The 21,332-nt window shown below is 48.4% G+C and overlaps 1 protein-coding gene across 6 annotated transcripts in view; it reads left to right on the top strand.

Annotated features, from left to right (window-relative positions):
• MINPP1 (multiple inositol-polyphosphate phosphatase 1) overlaps window positions 1-21,332 on the top strand; it is a 278,040-nt gene that overhangs the window by 18,233 nt on the left and 238,475 nt on the right. For all 6 annotated transcript variants that reach the window (XM_063961723.1, XM_063961718.1, XM_063961719.1 and 3 more), the window contains exon 4: window positions 15,824-15,924. In XM_063961723.1, the coding sequence (XP_063817793.1) occupies window positions 15,824-15,924 (101 nt within the window). The remainder of the gene's footprint in view (window positions 1-15,823; window positions 15,925-21,332) is intronic.

Here is a 21,332-nt window from a genome sequence, read left to right as displayed (position 1 = left end):
CAGTGTTTGAATCGTTAGCTGCTGCCATCCCAATTACCCATATGTTTATTACTAACATGAATCCTCCATGCCAGGTGCTGCTTGAAATTCTTCTCTTCAGATCCTTACTGCTGTGGGCGGGATGTAGTAACCTCTTCTACAGCATTAACAGGCTTTCTCTGCGGCCACCCGTCTCCTCCCCGTCCCAGCCCTGCTATTCGCTTTTACCCCCCACCGCCGCGGGCACTCAGGACTCAGCGTTGTAAGTGCCGCGCTGAGCCTTTGAATCCACCGGCGCATGACCCCGCATCCTGAGTGGCCGCGGCGGTGAGGGGGGAGAAGTGAATAGCAGCGGTGGGACGGGGAGGAGACGGGAGGCTGCAGAGAGAGCCTGTTAACGCTGCAATTCGAGCCGCCTTCTGAGTACGGGTGCCGGCGCTGCATACAGGAGTAAAAGGCACCAACAGCTCCTCCTCCCCGTCTACTAGCCCTCCCGGAAGCCCGGCTATTGGAGGGGTTTGAGAGGGAGAGCTCTGTGTATACATGTGATTGGCCGCTGGACCTGGCACCACAGGATTGGCCGCTGGACCTGGCACCACAGGATTGGCCGCTGGACCCAGAGACATCAATGAAGCCACAAGATTGGCAGCGGGACCCGCGGAGAGATCAAAGGAGCTACAGGACGGCCTACAACGGAGCGCGTCCCCAGGGACGCACTCATTTTGTAAAAGAGAGTCCCCGATCCTCATTATGGGGTAAAATACGCGCTATAGCGCGTTTTTGCGATCACTGATCTGCTGTTGTAGCTGTGTTTATTTACCCTGTACTTGTCCTATATTGTCTTCAACTGTAAGTTACTATTTTCCTGTTTTGATTATTTGTATATGTACTCTGCGCTGCGGATCATTTGTGGCGCCATAATAATAAAGGATAATAATATTAATTTCTCTTACGTCATAGAGGATGCTGGGGTCCACATTAGTACCATGGGGTATAGACTGGTCCCTTGGGAGCCATGGGCACTTTGAGTTTAATAGTGTGGGCTGGCTGCTCCCTCTATGCCCCTCCTACCAGACTCAGTTTAGAAAATGTGCCCGATGGAGCCAGTCACAGCTAGGGGAGCTCCTAGGAGATTTTCTAGTTTTATTGTTTTTTAAAAGAGTTAGGTACAGGGTGGCTGCTAGCAACAGCCTCTCTGCTTCGTGGGACTAAGGGTGTGTACACACGGTGAGATAAATCTGTGAGAGTTTGACTATATAGTCAAAATCTTATGAAAAGTTAGTGCATATCTCATGGTGCTAGGCAGCTTGCGATACAGATTCGATCCCGATGCGCGCTCCCGTGGGGTCGGTATCGTAAAGGTGTGTACACACGGTGAGATCCCTACTATGTTCGATTTTGACTATGCGATTTCCCTTGAACTCCCCCAGAGCCCAGATAGCACAGATAGTACAGATTTTGACTTTCTGTGCTTGAGATTTTGTCTATGTACGATTTTGACTAAGTGCCAATTTTGACTATACTTTGTACTAGATTGTACACTAGATAGTCAAGATTGACTTGCCTGCACAGTCTATCTAACCTTACGATACCGACCCCACGGGAGCGCGCATCGGGATTGAATCTGTATCACAAGCTGCCTAGCACCATAAGATATGCACTAACTTTTCATAAGATTTTGACTATATAGTCAAAATCTCACAGATTTATCTCACCGTGTGTACACACCCTAAGGCTAGATAGACTGTGCAGGCAAGTCAATCTTGACTATCTAGTGTACAATCTAGTACGAAGTATAGTCAAAATTGGCACTTAGTCAAAATCGTACATAGACAAAATCTCAAACACAGATAGTCAAAATCTGTACAATCTGTACAATCTGTGCTATCTGGGCTCTGGGGGAGTTCAAGGGAAATCGCATAGTCAAAATCGAACATAGCAGGGATCTCACCGTGTGTACACACCCTTAGGGTGGGAGTAGGATCCAACCCTGGAGGTCAATGGCTCCTATCTCCGCTGACAGGACACTGAGCTCCTGAGGGTGTTGATCGCAAGCCCCCAAGGTGACCGCTCACTCACGCAGAACTGCCGCCACCCACTAACAGAGCCAGAAGATGCGGTGGTGAGTATGACGCTGGCGCTCCGGTAAGCAGGGTGCCGGCGGGAATGGTGGCACAAGAGTGGGAGCGCAGCGCTGATGCTGCGCTCCGGAGGGCTCAGAGGTACAGTTGTGCGGTGCTGTGAGGGGCGCCCTGGGCCAGCCCAATACCCTAACACTGGTCATCTGAGCTAACAGGGGCTAATCCCACTGTTAGCAACAAGCACACCTCAGGCCAGTATAAAATAATAAATGCAGGAAGACGCGCATTTACAGGCGGTGGGGATTTTCCTCAGAGCGGATCCAGGACTCACCAGTGTCATTTACTCCCTGCAAATCACACTACAGAGATGCTGACGGGGAGCGCTGCCCTCCACTTCACTCCAGTTATCCTCTGCGGTACCAGGGTGTTATAGAAAGGGGGGGGGGGGGGGAAAGTGTTTTTTTGCTGTTTAATCTATTAAGGTTACTCAGTCAGCACCAGGCATTTATCATAATAACTGCCTACTGGGGCGCTGTGTGGTTGGCTCCTTACTCTCTGTGTCTCTCTGAAGGTACTTTGGGGGAAACTGTGTCTGACATTTTCGTGTGTGTATGTTATATATCTCTAATTACCATGTCTAGGGACTCTGTATCTTGTGCTGCAGAGTGTGTGTCCTTTCCAGAGGAATCTATTCCATGTACTCAGGAATGCAATATACAGTCTCAACCTTCTAAATCCGAACCCCCATGGGTGGATTCTATTAAGGGAATGAAATCCCAGATTGCATCTAGGATAGCTCATAATGAGGCTGAAACACAGGTTTTGAAAAGACCTGTAGAGGTTTTGTCGTATTCTGCTCCCGCTACCTCATCCAAAACCCCTGATAATCATCCTAAAAAGCGTGCTCTTGCCCAATTAATGCAAGTCGACACGGATACCGACTCTGATACAGGAGACGGTGAGGGGGATATACTGGGGGGTGAGGCATCCCTTGCTAAGGGGGTGCAACTCATGATTGAGGCTATTAGGGACATTTTACACATTACTGATAAGGTACCCGAGCAAGGAGAGGAGGCTTGCTTTACTGACAATAAGAAATCCTCCCTTACATTCCCTGCATCTAAGGAACTAAACGCATTGTTTAAAAAATCCTGGGAACACCCAGAGAAAAAAATTCCAGATCCCTAAAAGGGTTCTCATTGCTTTTCCTTTCCCTGAGGAGGATAGGAAAAAGTGGGAAAACCCGCCGATAGTAGACGTTTCTGTTTCTAGGTTGTCTAAGAAAGTGGTTTTGCCTGTCCCTTGGTCCACCGCTTTGACCACTTAACTGACAATTTATTTTGCCGAAAACCGCTCCGAAATTGTCGTGTTTTTTTTAAATGAGTGAATTCGGTGAAGAACGTGACTTTAACCCTATCCTAAATGATTTTAGTTAAAAAATGTATTTTTTTTTCCCTTCAATATTTTCCCCCCAAACATCGAATCATCGATCAGGAGCATTGCGACCATCGCGGCTTTCGTTTTGAAAGCCGGGACAGCCTGCAGGTATACAGGGGGGGTCTGGGGGTGGCTTGGGAGGGTTAATTTTTTCTCCCCAGCGGCTGCCATTGTCTGCAGCCGCTGGAGGGGGGGATCCTGCCGTGCTGACCGATCAGCAGTGATTGGCAGCACGGCAGACGCAGGGGGAGAGTGCAGGGAGGCAGAGGGACCTTCTGGTCCCTCTGACAGTAGCAGCGGTGGGAAGATTATCTTCCCTGCTGCTGCTAACACTCTCTATCTGACTGGTCGCATCCTGTGCGACCAGGTCAGATAGAGCACTTGCAGGCATGGTCGCATCTGATGCGACCGTGCCAGGCAAGTGGTTAATAGAGCCGCCCGACCACAAGATTGAGAATACACTAAAATCTTTATACACAGCAAATGGCGTAGCTTTAAGACTTACTATTGCTTGTGCATGGATTTCTAAAGCCATAGTAAAGTGGTCAGGCACTTTACTAGAGGAGTTAGATTCTATGGATAGAAGTGACATTGAATTGTTTTTACGTCACATACAGGATTTTGCAGGTTTCATGGTGGAAGCCATGAAAGACCTTGGATATCTGAACGCGAGGGCTTCTTCCATGGCTGTCTCGGCACGCAGGGGCCTCTGTCTGCGCCAATGGTCTGCGGATGCGGAATCCAAGAAGAGTGTGGAGAACCTACCCTTCACAGGTCAGGCTCTGTTTGGGGAAGCGTTAGATGCATGGATCTCCACGGCAACTGCGGGTAAGTCAACTTTTCTTCCCTCTGCTACACCACTGACTAGGAAATCATATCCTACGTCTGCGATGCAGTCCTTTCGGACCACTAAAGTTAAGTCCAAATCCCCCTCCACTTTCTTTAGAGATGGTCGGGGGAAATCCCGAAAATCTGCACCCACAGGTTCCCAGGAACAGAAACCTTGTTCTGTTTCCTCAAAATCCTCGGCATGACGGTGGACATCCCAGCCTGGAGATCGGGCAGGTGGGAGCAAGACTAAGAAATTTCAGTTATGTCTGGGCGTCCTCATGCCTGGATCCCTGGGTACAAGATATTGTTACCCAGGGGTACAGACTGGAGTTTAAAGAACTCCCACCTCACAGATTCTTCAAATCAGGCTTGCCAGCTTCGATGACAGAAAGTGCTATCCTACAGGAAGCCATTCAAAATTTGCTAAGGTCAAATGTCATTGTTCCAGTTCCACCTCTCCTACAACACAAGGGTTATTACTCAAACCTGTTTGTGGTGCCGAAACCGGACGGTTCGGTAAGACCGATATTCAACTAAAGTCATTGGATCCCTACTTGAGGGAATTCAAATTCAAGATAGAATCTCTGAGAGCGGTGATCTCCGGTCTGGAGGAGGGGGAATTCCTGGTATCCCTGGATATCAAGGATGCGTACCGTCACATCCCAATCTGGCCGCCTCACCAGGCTTATCTCAGATTTGTACTGCTGGACTGTCACTATCAGTTCCAGGCACTGCCGTTTGGGCCTCTCCACGGCACCAAGAGTGTTCACCAAGATAATGGCGGAGATTATGCTACTCCTCCGCAAGCAGGGTGTGAACATAATTCCTTATCTGTACGATCTACTAATAAAAGCATCTTCCAGGGAAAAGCTGGTACAGAGTATTGCTCTCTCAACTCAACTGCTCCAGGATCATGGATGGATCCTGAACTTTCCAAAGTCGAATTTGGAGCCGACAAGGAGGCTGTCCTTCCTGGTGATGATCCTCGACACGGAAGTTCAGAGGGTGTTTCTGCTGGAAGAGAAGGCATTGGTGATACAAGCAATAGTCCGGGATATCTTGACGCCAACCCGGGTATTGGTTCATCAGTGCATTCGCCTTCTGGGGAAGATGGTAGCCTCCTACGAAGCTCTACAGTACGGAAGATTTCATGCACGATCTTTTCAACTGGATCTCCTGGACAAATCCTCAGGATCTCATCTTCACATGCACCAGGGGATCCGTCTGTCACTGAAGGCCAGAATTTCGCTCCTCTGGTGGTTGCAAACCTCGCCTACTAGAGTTCCGCAGGTTCGGGATTCAGAACTGGATCCCAGAGGTTGGGGGGCAGTCACCCAAAGGGAAAACTTCCAAGGAAGGTGGTCAAATCTGGAATCCTTCCTTCCGATAAACATTCTAGAACTAAGAGCAGTGTAGAACGGTCTTCTACAAGCATCACATCTTCTGAAAGATCAGGCCATTTAGGTTCAGTCAGACAATGTAACGACAGTGGCCTACATAAACCGACAAGGCGGAACGAAGAGCAGAGCTGCAATGTCAGAGGTAACAAGAATCATCCTCTGGGCGGAAAAGCACGTGGTGACGCGATCAGCAATCTTCATTCAGGGAGTGGACAACTGGGAAGCGGACTTCCTCAGCAGACACGATCTTCATCCGGGAGAGTGGGGCCTCCACCCAGTGGTGTTCGCAGAGGTGACAAGTCTTTGGGGCGTACCTCAAATAGACATGATGGCCTAACGCCTGAACAAGAAGGTTCGAGGAAATTGTTCCAGGTCGAGGGATCCACAGACAGTGGCAGTGGACGCCCTGGCAACTCCGTAGGTGTTCAAGTCAGTGTATGTGTTCCCTCCACTTCCACTCATCCCAAGGATTCTCAAAATAATCAAAAGAACAAGAGTTCAGGCGATCCCCATTGCTCCGGACTGGCCAAGAAGGGCTTGGTACGCGGATCTTCTGGAGTTACTGCTGGAAGATCAGAGGCCTCTTCCTCTTCGAGAGGACCTTCTGCAACAGGGGCCGTTCGCATATCAAGACTTACCACGGCTACGTTTGACGGCATGGAGGTTGAACGCCAGATCTTAGCTCGGAAGGGCATTCCGAACAAAGTTATTCCTACCCTGATACAGGCTAGGAAAGGAGTTACGTCAAAACATTACCATCGGATTTGGAAAATCCAGGAAGAATTTGGAAAATCCATTTGGTGTGAATCCAAGAAGTTTCCTACGGTGGAGTTTCAACTTGGATGGTTTCTCCTCTTCCTGCAAGCAGGGGTGGATGTGGGCCTGCACCTGGGCTCCATAAAAGTCCAGATTTCGGCCTTGTCCATTTTCTTCCAGAAACAATTGGCTGCCGTCCCTGAGGTTCAGATTTTCTTGAAAGGGGTTCTGCACATCCAATCTTGTGCCTCCTACGGCACCTTGGGATCTTAACGTGGTACTGCAGTTCCTGCAATCGGATTGGATCGAGTCTTTACAGGAGGTTGAGGTCAAGTTTCTTATTTGGAAGACTGTCACACTGTTGGCATGGACATCTGCTAGACGTGGGTCGGAATTGGGGTCATTGTCCTACAAGAGCCCCTCTTTGATTTTTCATGAAGATAGAGCTGAGCTCAGGACGCGTCAGCAATTTCTTCCGAAGGTTGTGTCGGCTTTTCATGTCAACCAACCTATTGTGGTGCCAGTGGCTACTGACTCCTCAATTACCTCAAAGTCCTTGGATGTTGTGAGGGCTTTAAGATTTATGTGAAGAGAACTGCTCGTCGGAGAAAGTCGGACGCTCTATTTGTCCTTTATGACCCCAACAAGGTTGAGTGGCCTGCTTCTAAGCAGACGATTTCTCGCTGGATCAGGTTTACTGTCCAGCATGCTTTACTATTTACTATTCTACGGCAGGATTGCCGTGTCCGAAATCCGTTAAGGCCCACTCTACTCGTAAAGTGGGTTTTTCCTGGGTGGCTACTCAGGGTGTCTCGGCTTTACAGCTTTGCCGAGCAGCTACTTGGTCAGGGTCTAACACTTTTGCTAAGTTCTACAAGTTCGATACTTTGGCCTCTGACAACCTAAAGTTTGGTCAATCGGTTCTGCAGGAGCCTCCGCGCTCTCCCTCCCGTACTGGGAGCTTTGATACATCCCCATGGTACTAATGTGGACCCCAGCATCTTCTAGGACGTAAGAGAAAATAGGATTTTAATTACCTACCGGTAAATCCTTTTCTCGTAGTCAGTAGAGGATGCTGGGCGCCCGCCCAGCGCTTCGTTTTCCAGCAGTTGTTACTTGGTGCAGTACTGCATTGTTACTTGGTTAAGTACTGTATTGTTACTTGGTTAAGTACTGTTGTTCAGCCGTTGCTGACTTTTTTTTTCAAGCTGGTTGCTTGATTTTCTGTTATGTGTGAGCTGGTGTGAATCTCACCACTATCTGCGTATTTCCTTCTCTCAAAGTATGTCCATCTCCTCGGGCACAGTTTCTAGACTGAGTCTGGTAGGAGGTGCATAGAGGGAGGAGCCAGCCCACACTATTAAACTCTTAAAGTGCCCATGGCTCCCAAGGGATCTGTCTATGCCCCATGGTACTAATGTGTACCCCAGCATCCTCTACGAACTACGACAAAAGGATTTACCGGTAGGTAATTAATATCCTATTAATGTCCTATACATCTCTTTCTGGCAACTGCAGCACCGCTCCCCGTCACCTAAATCCATGCTCAAAAATGCTTGGACTCTGCCATCATCTCCTCTGTTATTTCCACTTGTTGCCCTGGCTTGCCCCAGTCAGGCTGTCTACCTTAACAACCCCAACCTTAGCATCCATCCATAGCACTCCAAACAGAATGTTATTGCACTGCACTTTCATGCTGACTTCCTCAACGTCAAATTCATTATTTTATCCTAATGCTTTCCAAGCTGTCTCTGCCACTTTTTATTCCATTCTACCCCTTTCTCTCCACCCATGATGTTACTATACATTTCACTTCCAGAATTGACACCATCAAAAATTCTACTTCTGTTGGTGCCTACCGTTCTACCCTCGCCCTCTCATCAACCCACCGTGTGCGCTATACGACAAACCTTCCTTTGAACCTACCTCTTATTCTAACTTCTACCAAATCTTTCCCCTCCCATTTTGTCTACAACCACCATCATTCTCTCCTTACCACACTTCAATCTGACTTCCTACCTTACAGAGACTGCCTTAATAAAAGTGCCAAACGATCTCCAGTCAGCCAAGGGTTGTTTGTCCTTGCTCACCCTTCAGGACCCTTCTGTAGCTTTCAACATTGTGGACCACTGCACACCTTTCCCATCTCATCTTGGTTCACCTCCAACCTTTGCAACAACTCCTTTTCTGTGTATACTTTCAGCTCATCCCCCACCAACTCTGTCTATGGGGCCCCACAAGAGTCCGACCTTTGCCCTCTTCTCTTTTTATTGTATACATCCGCCCTAGGTGAATTAAATATCTCCTCTAGCCTTCAGTACTAACTCTATACCAATGACACACAATTTTACCTCTCCTCTTCCATCCAGTTTCTCATGTTCAGCTGTCTCTAGTGCAGGCATTCCTGACCTCGGTCCTGAAGGCATAGTAACAGTGTAAGTTATAATGATATCCAGGCTTCAGCACAGATGGTTAAATCAAAATAACTGAGGCACTAATTAAGTCACCTGTGCTCAAGAATGGATATCACTAAAACCTGGACTATTAGACTACGACCACACAGAGACCAAGCGGGTCCCATTCCTTGGCCGGGAGGGGGGGGTGGGGGGTTTGTGTGCACACGGATCCTGTACTGCGGGATCCCGCAAAACATTGAAATGTTGAAACATTGAAACATTCAAAACATTGAAATGTATGTGTTCACTATGAAATCCCGCTATCCTATCATCCGACCAGACCGCAACATGCTGTGGTTGGAGCTGGCCGCGGCGGGACTGCCGCACATGTGTGGGCGCCTGCATAGGCGCCAATGTGCAGTCTCCTGGCCCAGCACTTAGTGTGCCTTGGGGACTTGGGAATCCCTACTCTAGTGCTTTCTCAAAGTCAGCATTTCCAAAGTCAACTCATTGTCTTCCCCCACTCTATAGTTCGCACACCACCCTGCGATCTCTGCCTCAGCACTGTGCATTCATAAGTTCCTCCAAACACCTGAGTATTAGGGGTATATGCAATTGCGGTCGAATTCCCGAAATTGTCGAATTTCGGGAATTTTTCGCCCAAAAAAAAATTTTGTCAATGCAATTCAGTGCTTTCCGTCCAAAAAACGGACTTTCAAAATTCGACTTTTTGAAATTCGACTTTTGTCAAATTCGACTTTTCTGCAATGATACAAGTGCTGCAATTCGACCAAAGTATATTCAATTGAAGTTTGGAAATTCGACAACAGTGCTTTTAGACAGTAAATTCGTCATTTTCAATCCGCCACACTTTGGTGGGTGAAACTAATAAAAAAATTTAAAACATGTTTTTTTTTGTGTTTTTTTTTATTGATAATAGCATATCTATTTATATTAGAAGGGATTAGGTACTTGGTTTGTCTTTTTTGGAGGCACAAGTATTATTTATTTATTTTTAAAAATAATATTTTATTTTTTATTTTTTTTTAGATGGAAGGGTAATATTCAGAAAAAAAATGGCGTGGGGTCCCCCCTCCAAAGCATAACCAGCCTCGGGCTCTTCGAGCTGGTCCTGGTTCTAAAAATGCGGGGGGGGAAATTGACAGGGGATCCCCCGTATTTTTAAAACCAGCACCGGGCTCTGCGCCTGGTGCTGGTGCAAAAAATACGGGGGACAAAGAGAGTAGGGGTCCCCCGTATTTTTTACACCAGCATCGGGCTCCACTAGCTGGACAGATAATGCCACAGCCGGGGGTCACTTTTATACAGTGCCTTGCGGCCGTGGCATTAAATATCCAACTAGTCACCCCTGGCCGGGGTACCCTGGGGGAGTGGGGACCCCTTCAATCAAGGGGTCCCCCCCCCAGCCACCCAAGGGCCAGGGGTGAAGCCCGAGGCTGTCCCCCCCCCCATCCAAGGGCTGCGGATGGGGGGCTGATAGCCTTGAGAAAATTCAGAGAATATTGTTTTTTTCCAGAAGAACTACAAGTCCCAGCAAGCCTCCCCGCAAGCTGGTACTTGGAGAACCACAAGTACCAGCATGCGGGAGAAAAACGGGCCCGCTGGTACCTGTAGTTCTACTGGAAAAAAATACCCAAATAAAAACAGGAGACAGACACCGCGAAAGTAAAACTTTATTTCATACGTCGACACACACATACTTACCTCTGTTCACACGCCGACATCGGTCCTCTTCTCCAAGTAGAATCCAGGGGTACCTGAAAAGAAAAGATAAATATACTCACCTCATCCATGGTCCAGAGGTAAATCCACGAGCTTGTCAAAAAAACAAACCGGACACCCGTACCACACGGACTGAAAGGGGTCCCATGTTGACACATGGGACCCCTTTCCCCGAATGCAGAGAGACCTCTCCGTGACAGCTGTCACTGAAAGGTCTCTTCAGCCAATCAGCGAGTGCAACGTCCTTGCACTCTGCTGATTGGCTCTGTGCGCGTCTGAGCTGTCAGCGCATCGCAAAGCCTCTCCATTATATTCAATGGTGGGAACTTTGCGGCTAGCGGTGAGGTCACCCGCGGTCAGCGGCTGACCGCGGGTAACCCCCCCCGCTGATGGCAAAGTTCCCACCATTGAATATAATGGAGGGCGCTGTGCGATGCGCTGTCTGAGTTCAGACAGCGCACAGCCAATCAGGTGAGCGCCACGTAGTAGCGCTTCCTGATTGGCTGAAGGGACCTCAGTGACAGGAGTCACGTGGGGTCCCGACACATTCGGGGAAAGGGGTCTCATGTGTCAACATGGGACCCCTTTCAGTCCGCTAGCACGGGTTTGTCGTTTTCTTTTTTTGACAAGTACGTGGATTATCTCCCGGACCCTGGATCAGGTGAGTCTAATTTTTTTCACAGGTACCCCGGATCGTCGGAGACGAGACGTGCCGGTCGGCGGGTCAACATAGGTAAGTATGTATGTATGTCGGCAGTGTGTAATAAAGTTGTACTTGTCACGGTGTGTGTCTCCTGTTTTTTTTTGGGTATTTTTTTTCAAGTAGAACTACAGGTACCAGCGGGCCCGTTTTTCTCCCGCATGCTGGTACTTGTGGTTCTCCAAGTACCAGCTTGCGGGGGAGGCTTGCTGGGACTTGTAGTACTACTGGAAAAACCAATATTCTGTCATTTTTCTCAAGGCTATCAGCCTCCCATCCGCAGCCCTTGGATGGGGGGGACAGCCTCGGGCTTCACCCCTGGCCCTTGGGTGGCTGGGGGGGGGGACCCCTTGACTGAAGGGGTCCCCACTCTCCCAGGGTACCCCGGCCAGGGGTGACTAGTTGGATATTTAATGCCACGGCCGCAGGGCACTGTATAAAAGTGACCCCCGGCTGTGGCATTATCTGTCCTGCTAGTGGAGCCCGATGCTGGTGTAAAAAAATACGGGGGACCCCTACTCTTTTTGTCCCCCGTATTTTTTGCACCAGCACCAGGCGCAGAGCCCGGTGCTGGTTTTAAAAATACGGGGGATCCCCTGTCAATTTTTCCCCCGGATTTTTAAAACCAGGACCAGCTCGAAGAGCCCGAGGCTGGTTATGCTTTGGAGGGGGGACCCCATGCCATTTTTTTCCGGGTTTTTCCCGTTTTTTTAAATCGCAGCAAAATCCGGCAAATCGGCCGTTTTTCGCCCGCGGGACTGTGGAATCCGTTTTTCATTGAATATGGTGAATTCCGGCAGCCACCTGCCGGAATTCACCTGTCGAATTGTGTCAAATTAAAAAAACGTCGATAATTTGCCGCGATTCGCCGCTAATTGCATATACCCCTTATTCTCCACTGCTCCCTCTCCTTTACTTGCCAGTATCTGTCTTCTCCTGAAGCGGCTGGTTACATATCCACTCTCTCATTCTCTCCCCTTGTGACTATTGCAACCGCCTTTTGGCTGTCCCTTCTCTCGTTCACCTCTCCTTTCCTGGTGGGTTTCCTGGTATCCCAATTGTAAATTGCAATGTAATATCCCCTATTTAAGTAACTGTTCATAGTTATATGTTTAATGTGCCATAAGTTCTTTCCAGTTGATGGGAATTGACAAAACTGCTGCTTATCTGAAAGAAGCAAGCAGTGCATGACTAAAAACACCACAGCTCTAATATGCAGTAGGTTGCTTTAAGCCCTTCAATGCTGAGCACATTTTTTGGATACAAATTAGTTTGCTTATTTCTCCTCACATGATGAAGACCACCTATCCAATCGTGGTGGGCAAAACATGTTTTGTTTTTTATCTGATTTTCAAGAAAGGGAATGAAAAGCAAATATGAGTATTTTTTATATTATTTAATTTATTTGGTGGCTCCAAACACAAATCTAGATTCTGCACACACGTTTTCATAATAAAATCTGCATTGTAAAATGTGTTTGACATGCATATAATTCATAGAAATAATATAGGGGCTTATTTTGAAAAGTATACAACCTACCACATCGAGTGAGGGGATCACTGTGTTTATTGACCCCAGGATGGGGGAGATCTGGGGATTATAATCCCTCCATCTCTGGACTTTTTAATGCTTACTTTAGTATTATTGTTTGCTGGTCACCATACAGTACGATGGAGCTCCCCTCTTTCAAATAATGGTGTCCTTTTATGTAAATTACCTCTCCAAATGTATACCCCTGCTGTATTGAGGACTTGTCCTTGTAGCACATCATACGAGAAGGGGGGGGGGGGGGGGGGGGGACATAAACCGCCAGAATGTAGTAGGGTTGGGAACTCGGCTTACAGTCGAGGAACACAAAACGACCGTACTGGTCAGTCTTGACCGACACCAACTCAGAGTGTATAGACTTTCTTATCGGAATCGACACACCCCTGGAAGAGGAGGGTCTTCTAAGTGACAGCAACCTATTCCCCTCCAAGTGAGTCTCGCAGAGACATGTAACATCCAGGCCATATTTCCGAAGTGTAGTCAAAACTAAGGAACGTTTTATCTTATTATTCAAACCTCGAACATTCCATGTCAGAAATTTCAAATTAGCCATAAACCAGGTAGGGTTCTATGTAGCACAGTAGATAAACGACCCAGCAAATATTCCTGGAAGACGTCAGGAAAGGCAAGAACAGTGCTTATTCTACTTAATCCCTGAATCATAATCCACAGTATCCAATGCATCAAACATACTTCCCACAGCAAAGAAAATACACACAAAAACAAATTCAAACATGAGAAAAATAACAAACTATAGAAAGAAAAAAACATGTAGAAGGAACAGCATCCCCCCCCCCCCCCCCCCCCCGTATACCACCCCTAACTTCGGCATACTTATATCCCAAACAACCGTTCCTAACTCTCAAGGGCTAAATTCTCAACAAAACCCTTAACCAAAATCAAGTGAGCAAGAGAAAGAAAAGTCCTGAGCCACCAACGCCAAGGGGGGGCTCCCTGGACAATGGGTGGAGACCCCTGGTGAGCCCAAACAAACATTAAGCAGTGCAGGACATCAGTCCGGGGCCAGCTGGCGGGCACCCGGTGCATATCTGTCCAGCCATTGGGCCGCCTCTCTAGGGGAATTAAAGAACTTGGTTTCCCCGTCCGCCACCACCCGGAGTCGAGATGGGAACAGCATAGAGTAGGAGAGGTTCAGGTCCCTAAGGCGCCTCTTAATAGGTATAAACTGGGCTCTGTCTTTCTGGACGTCCGCGGCAAAATCAGGGAAAGCTGACACGGTAACCCCATTCCTGACAAGGGGGCCTTTTGTGCGTCCCAGACGGAGGACCGAGTCACGATCTTTATAATGCAGAAATTTGGCGATGAAGGTGCGCGGAGGAGCGCCAGGAGGTAGAGGACGGGATGGTATCCGGTCTGCACGCTCCACCGTAAACTGTGCCGTGAAGGATTCAGCGCCGTACATTTCCTTTAGCCACGATTCAAGGAAGTCCTCAGGCTGAGAGCCCTCCTCCCTCTCCGGCAGGCCAAAAAACGCACATTATTTCTACGTATAGCCGACCCTCCATGTCTAATAGCTTGGATTGAAGGGATGAAACCTGCTGGGTCACCGTGGAAACGGATTGTTTCATAGGACTGCACATATCCTCCAGATTCGAGACACGGGTTTCCGCCTCACCCACTCTGTCTCGTATGCGCTGGACATCCTGTCGAAGCAATGAAAGATCACACTGCACTTTCTCCATCTTATCTGAAAGACGCTGTTCCGTCCCTGCAATTGCTTCCAGCACTTGTTTAAGGGATGGAGCTGAGGGTGTGGTAGGGGAGTCAGTGGCTGTTGCAGATGGGGAATAGGAGTGAGACGGAGAGGCCCCCTGCGAAGTGGCCTGCGAGGCCCGTGGGTTAGGTTGTCTGGCAAACCTCTCCAGCTTAGCCGTAGCCGTGCGCTGGCCGTCCCGAACCATGACGGACAATAGGTAGTGACAAACACTCCGGCAAATTCACAGGTCAGAAGCGTAGAAGGAGTTAACGGCAGTGGAGTTTTTTAGGGTTTCAGTATGCAGAAATGTAACCGCAGCTGGTTGTCAAAGTAGTAGGCAAATATAAAAGAAGGTACAGGCAGCGTCCCAGAATATAGGTGAGCGCAGGAGCAATGCAATAGTTAGTATGTAAAATGAGAGAGCAGATGAAGTCAGATTGCAATATGGTCCCAGTAGGCAGAATTCACTCACCGGACACAGACAAGCAGGCCAGGCAGCCCTTGAATGAAGATATCCCTTCCAGGCTAGGATGACAGTCCAAAGCAATGGGGCCGTCTGTGCAGCTGTAGGTAAAATGGCCGCCGATCTCACAGTGCCCTCTCTCCTTCTCCAGGAGTATCTGGGTTCTCTCCGGGAGTCAGGGCCCCGAATTTCAGCCTGCCAGGAGGAGAAGGACCAGCCGCCGTCCCCTCGCTGCTCCACGGCGTCCAGCGGTGATAGCGGCCCGCCGTTCGAGCTCCGGGCCCAGCGCGGCCGGGAGCCGCCAAAATTGAGGTCGGGGATCCGGAGGAGGCACAGGCCGCAGATCCGGAAGTGTGCCGCCGCGGCCATACGGACCTCTGGGAGAGCGGAGAAAGATGCCTGCCGGTGCCCTGCAGTGTGGGGAAAGGAAGCAGGCTAGTCAGGCACACCAGAGGGGGTCAGGATTATGTTGCAGGATAAATTAGCCAGGGAGCTCCCGGGATCTGCTGCCTACTCCTGTGCTGCCGTGGCCACAATATCAAAGATATTTAATGACAGCGGTGTCTTAAGGAAATTGGTTATATTCAATATCCGCAGAAAGTCATGAATGGTAGAGCACAGTATCATTTAATTCTTTCCTAAAATATCCAAATACTGATCCTACTGGCACTTGTTATATATTTAGTTGGCACATTGTTGTCTAGGTACTGTATAAATTGTATAATATGCTTTATGTCTTGTGTGTATAACAATATTAATTTTCCCATTGCAGATTTAATTCAAGTGGCCTTTTTTACGTGCTCCTTTGAACTTGCCATTAACAATGTCATTAATTCCTCATGGTGCAGCTTGTTTGATGAAGAAGATGCAAAAGTGAGTTTTAGTGCAGAGACTTTATTAAAACCTCTTCAGCCATCCTTTTACCTTTTTTCCCTGTGTGTGTTTAATTAATCTGTTATACACTCAGTAGCCACTTTATTGGATACACATGCTTGTTAATGCAAATATCTAATCATTTATACCCCTTTTACACCAAGCCAAAAGCCTGGGTTATTGCCTGGTCGATTTACCCTGCAATCGTACTCATGAGTGCGGCGTCATTTTCCACACAGATGGAGGCTGGGGGCAGCCCAGCAGCTGGTAAGCGCGCCGGGCTTCCCAATCTACGGATTTCCCAGTGCTTGGAGAAGATGTCATCTCCAAGCTCTGGCCTTAAAGACACTGCACCCGTGTACAGTGTGAACGATGCCGACTAGGGTAAATCCAGAGTCTGACCCAAATTGGAACTGTGTTCCAAATCCCTGGTCAGATCTGGGATTTTGGTGTAAAAGGGATATTAATTTTCTAGGAGCAACTTAGTGCACTAAAGCATTCAGATATGTCCAGAAATTTAAGGTAAAACACCAGAATGTGGAAGGAGTGGAATCTAAGTGGCTATGACAGTGGAATGATTGTTGGTGCTAGAGGGGATGGTTTGAAAAAATAAGTTTGTATGGTTTGCGATCAAGTGTAGCTCATTACTGCTGTCATTAATACCGTAGCTCATTACTGCTGTTATTAATACAGAGAAATGCCATTTCTCTTACGTCCTAGAGGATGCTGGGGACTCCAAAAGGACCATGGGGTATAGACGGGATCCGCAGGAGCTTGGGCACACTAAAACGACTTTGACTAGGTGGGAACAGGCTCCTCCCCCCATGCCCCCCCTCCAGACACCAGTTAGACTTTGTGCCCAGGAGTGACTGGACACACACTAGGGGAGCTCTACTGAGTTTCTCTAGAAAAGACTTTTGTTAGGTTTTTTATTTTTAGGGAGACCTGCTGGCTACAGGCTCCCTGCATCGAGGGACTGAGGGGAGAGAAGTCAGACCTACTTCTACTTAGTTAAGGGCTCTGCTTCTTAGGCTACTGGACACCATTAGCTCCAGAGGGTTCGATCACTTGGTTCGCCTAGCTGCTTGTTCCCGGAGCCGCTGCGTCACCCACCTCACAGAAGCCAGAAGAAAGAAGCCGGGTGAGTATGAGAAGATCCGAAGACATCATACGGCAGAAGACTTCAGTAACGCGGTAGCGCTGCGCTCCATGCTCCCACACACTTCACCAATGGCACTTGCGGGTGCAGGGCGCTGGGGGGGGGGGGAGCGCCCTGGGCAGCATGTTACTGGGGTCATTGTGAGCTGGCAGACAGGCATATTTGGTGCCCGTGTACCGTTTTTCATACTCCCGCCAGCATGAGATATTTGAATTTGTGTGGGACTGAAGCGTGCCGGGAAGGGGCGGGGCTTAGCCGCACATCTCACCAGCGTCATTTTCTCTCATTCACAGCCGCTGCATGAGACGCTGGCCCGGGACCTCCAGGCTCCATTCACGTAAAAGGGAGCAAAACGGTGGGGGGCACAGATAAATTGGTACTTGTTTATAATTAAGGGCAGCGCTATCATATATTATATTGGTGCGATATATGGGCGCTGGGATGTGAGCTGGCATACTCCCTCTGTGTTTCTCTCTCCGGGCTTCCCTGTGGGTCTGTCCCCTGGTTTGGGCAGTGGGTGTGTCGGTACTACATGTCGGCATGTCTGAGGCTGAGTGTTCCTCCCCGGAGGAGGATACTGGGGGCGCAGAAAAGGGGATGGAAATGGCTCTGTCGGCAAAGCCGACACCTGATTTGGTTACTATGTTAAGTACACTTAATGCAAATGTGGCCTCATTGTCTAAGAGGTTGGATAAATCTGAGTCTCAGACACAAGTGATAATGTCAATTATTATCTTTAAACATAAAGCTATACACTATTACCGTATTGCCGCTAGAACACGTGCACGTGCTACGCACTTTGTACGCTATTTGCGTACAGAGTCCCGCACGTGGTACGCACTTGGCGTACACACGCTGCGCTGGGTGTACGGAATACACACAGCGGGCGCACACACAGTAGATAACCTTTAAACCTTATTTTTTTTTTAAAATAAAGTATTTTTATTTCGAAGGAGAGTAGTTTGCATACAGACATTGCATAACAGGAACACATTAAACACGTAATGACATGTCCTCATCGGGGAACAGCATTCACTTTCGACTTATTTTCAAACTATGTCATTTGCTCATAGGCGCATAGGAATGTACAGTTATATATACCATTATTTTGCATTATCCGTACACTCTAGTATTCATGAAATCACATTATACTTTGTTATGTTCCCCCCCCCCCCCCCCCTCAAATATAACTCTTACGGACAATCCGTCCGAGTAAAACCCTTTAAAAGAGAAGAAAACAATCAGAAACCAAACACAGAGAACCCCAGAAATAAAAAAAATTAAAAAAACAAAGAGACAAAAAACATTATGGGGAAGAGGACGCATTGGGGGATACTAGCACTCTAAATTCTACCCTGTCCAGATGGGCACAGAGCCACTCTCTCATTCACAACCCATTGGGTGAGAGGGAAGCCTATGGCCCTAGAAGATCATAACTTGGCAAATCCAGGACCTGTTAGTAACCCTATCACCATTAAGTTGTAGGGTCTGGGACGGAGTATATGGATTCCAGCCATGGAGACCAAATTCTTTCAAATTTAGCGGAGGCATTGTGTTTCATATAAATGTTCCTTAAAAACAGTGTCGTTTATTAGTGCCTTGAGAGCGGGGAGTGTAGGGCCCTTAGGGGCCATCCATAGCCTCGCAATGCTCACCTTCGCCATTGCACATATGTTGCGAGCATATAGGCCCTCTGGATCAGACACAAAGTCAGAGCTACCCATTCCCAGGATGCAAAATTGCGGAGTAAGCATGGCCTCGTCCACCCCTGTGTTCCCCAGAATCGATCCGACCCCCGCCCAGAAAGCCCGCAACACCGGACAATCCCAAATGAGGTGCCAAAAAGTACCTGCAGTCATCCCACACTTAGGGCAGTCACCCACACGACCCGTCCCGAATTTGGCCAGTCTGGCCGGGGTCATATATATTCTATGCAAAAGGAAGTATTGTATCTGTTGATACCTGATGGATTTGGTAACCGTGCACGGAGTTTCCAAAGCAAGGGCCCAGTTCTCTTCATCTATGGGGCCCAGATCCTGCTCCCATTTGACACGGAGACGTGTCAAAGGATCTATATGGAGTTTGGCGAGTAGATAACCATAAGCATGGGAAATCATCTTAACTCGACCCAGCATACTTGCAAAGGTCTTAATGGGAAATGGTATAATTTTAGGGGGGGAATTGGCGAATTGGGACTGCAAGGCATGTCTGAGCTGGAGGTATCTAAAAAAATAGGAGTTAGGCAAATTAAACTCATCTTTTAGTTGTTGGAAGGATTTGAGCGTATTATCCGTATAAAGGTGATTTATGGAAATCACTGATTTAGGGGCCCAAACTTCCCTCCCCTCGAGGGCATACAGTTCAGGGAGCCATTTAGAATACCAGAGGGGGGTGTCCGGGTCCAATCCATCAAATTTCAAAAGAATTTTTAGTGCCTGCCACACCTTCATGGCTTGGTATATAAGAGGAGGGAGGAACCGGGCCAAGCTCCCACTCAGCAACACCTGCAGGGGGGATAAGTCGGGGAAGTAGCATCGGACAAATACCCAGTGTAGAGAAGTGACGCCAGTATCCTGCACCCATGCACTAATATGAGACAGCTGAGCGGCATAGTAGTACATCTGAAAGTTTGGCAAGGCCAGACCTCCGTCGCTGCGCAGCCTGGTGAGAGTGTTCAGTTGTATTCTAGGACGTTTGCTAGCCCATATTAAAGAAGACAGGACACTATTCAATTTTCTAAAGAAGGATGGATGAATATATACAGGGGATTGCAGAACCACATATAGAATCTTAGGTAGTATTATCATTTTTACGAGGCTGACCCTGCCAGATACAGTCAATGGAAGCTTACACCAAGTCTTGGATTTACGAGTAATTTGTTGCATGATCGGATCAAGGTTCAAAGGTGTAAAGTCAGAGGGGTCATTGGTTACCTGAATCCCAAGATATTTAAATTTTGCCGTCCAACATAGCGGTAGGGAGATTTTAGGAGCAGCAGGGGGGGGGGGGGGCAATCACAGGCATAATAGAGGACTTAGACCAGTTAATATGAAGGCCTGAATATACACCGAACTCCTCAATCAATTGCAACACTGTAGGCATAGACCTGGTGTAATCCTGCAGAAACAACAGCATGTCGTCAGCGTAAAGGGCAATCCTATCCTCACGAGGGCCGGTATGAATGCCCACCACGCCTGGGTGGGACCTTATTAGACAGGCCAAGGGTTCGATGGCCAGGGCAAACAAGGTTGGGGACAGAGGACATCCCTGCCTGGTCCCGCGAAACAGGCGGAACGAGGGAGAGATATAGCCATTCACTGAGATCCTGGCAGTCGGGTGCTGATAAAGCAATTTAATCCATTTTATAAAATTAGGCCCGAAACCCATAGCTGTCATGACCTCCCATAGATAGGACCGCTCGATACTGTCAAATGCCTTGGCGGCATCCAGTGAGACCACTACCGAGTCAGAGGGGAAGTCATATGGGATTTGTAAGATGGTATATAATCTACGTAGGTTAATAGAAGTGGACATCCCTGGCATAAAGCCGGTCTGGTCGGAGTGGATAATGGAAGTAATTACGGTGTTGAGTCGAACTGCTAAAATCTTTGCCAGGATCTTAGCGTCAGTGGGAATCAATGATATCGGTCTATAGGATTCTGGGGATCTAGGGTCTTTTCCGGGCTTCGGGATCACTATAATAATCGCCTCCGCCATAGAGGGGGGAAGTTGATCATTAACAAAAATATCAGAATACAGGGCGTGAAGCCTAGGACCGAAGAAATCAATGTGGGTCTTGTATACTTCTGAGGGGATGCCGTCATAGCCCGGTGCCTTGCCGCTGGGAGACAAGCCAATAGCCGCCGTTACCTCTTCCAGAGTTAATGGTGCCTCCAGCATCTCAGAGGCCTCCGGGGGGAGTGTGGGTAGGGGAATATTACTTAAATAAGCGGAGAGGTCTGATGTCGAGTCTACCAGTTGTGAACTGTAGACCTCAGCATAGTAGGAGCGGAATAGCTGCGCAATTTCCGGCGTGGTGTTCACAAGGGCGCCATCGCTACCGGTCATCTGAGCAATTGTAGAACCTGGGCGGTCACTGTGCACCAATCGAGCCAACAGGCCACCTGGCCTATCGCCCTGCATGTAAATATTAGTAGCCTGAAATAGAAGCGAGCGCGAGTTTTTATCAGACAGATGAGCCACCCATGCCGACTGGGCCGCCAGCCAGCGTACCTTCAGCGCAGGGGTG

This window comes from Pseudophryne corroboree, chromosome 3 (genome assembly GCF_028390025.1).
Source record: "Pseudophryne corroboree isolate aPseCor3 chromosome 3, aPseCor3.hap2, whole genome shotgun sequence".
Taxonomy (NCBI): Eukaryota; Metazoa; Chordata; class Amphibia; order Anura; family Myobatrachidae; genus Pseudophryne; species Pseudophryne corroboree.
The sequence above is the reverse complement of the archived record's forward strand: the minus strand, read 5'-3'. Positions and strand labels throughout refer to the sequence as shown.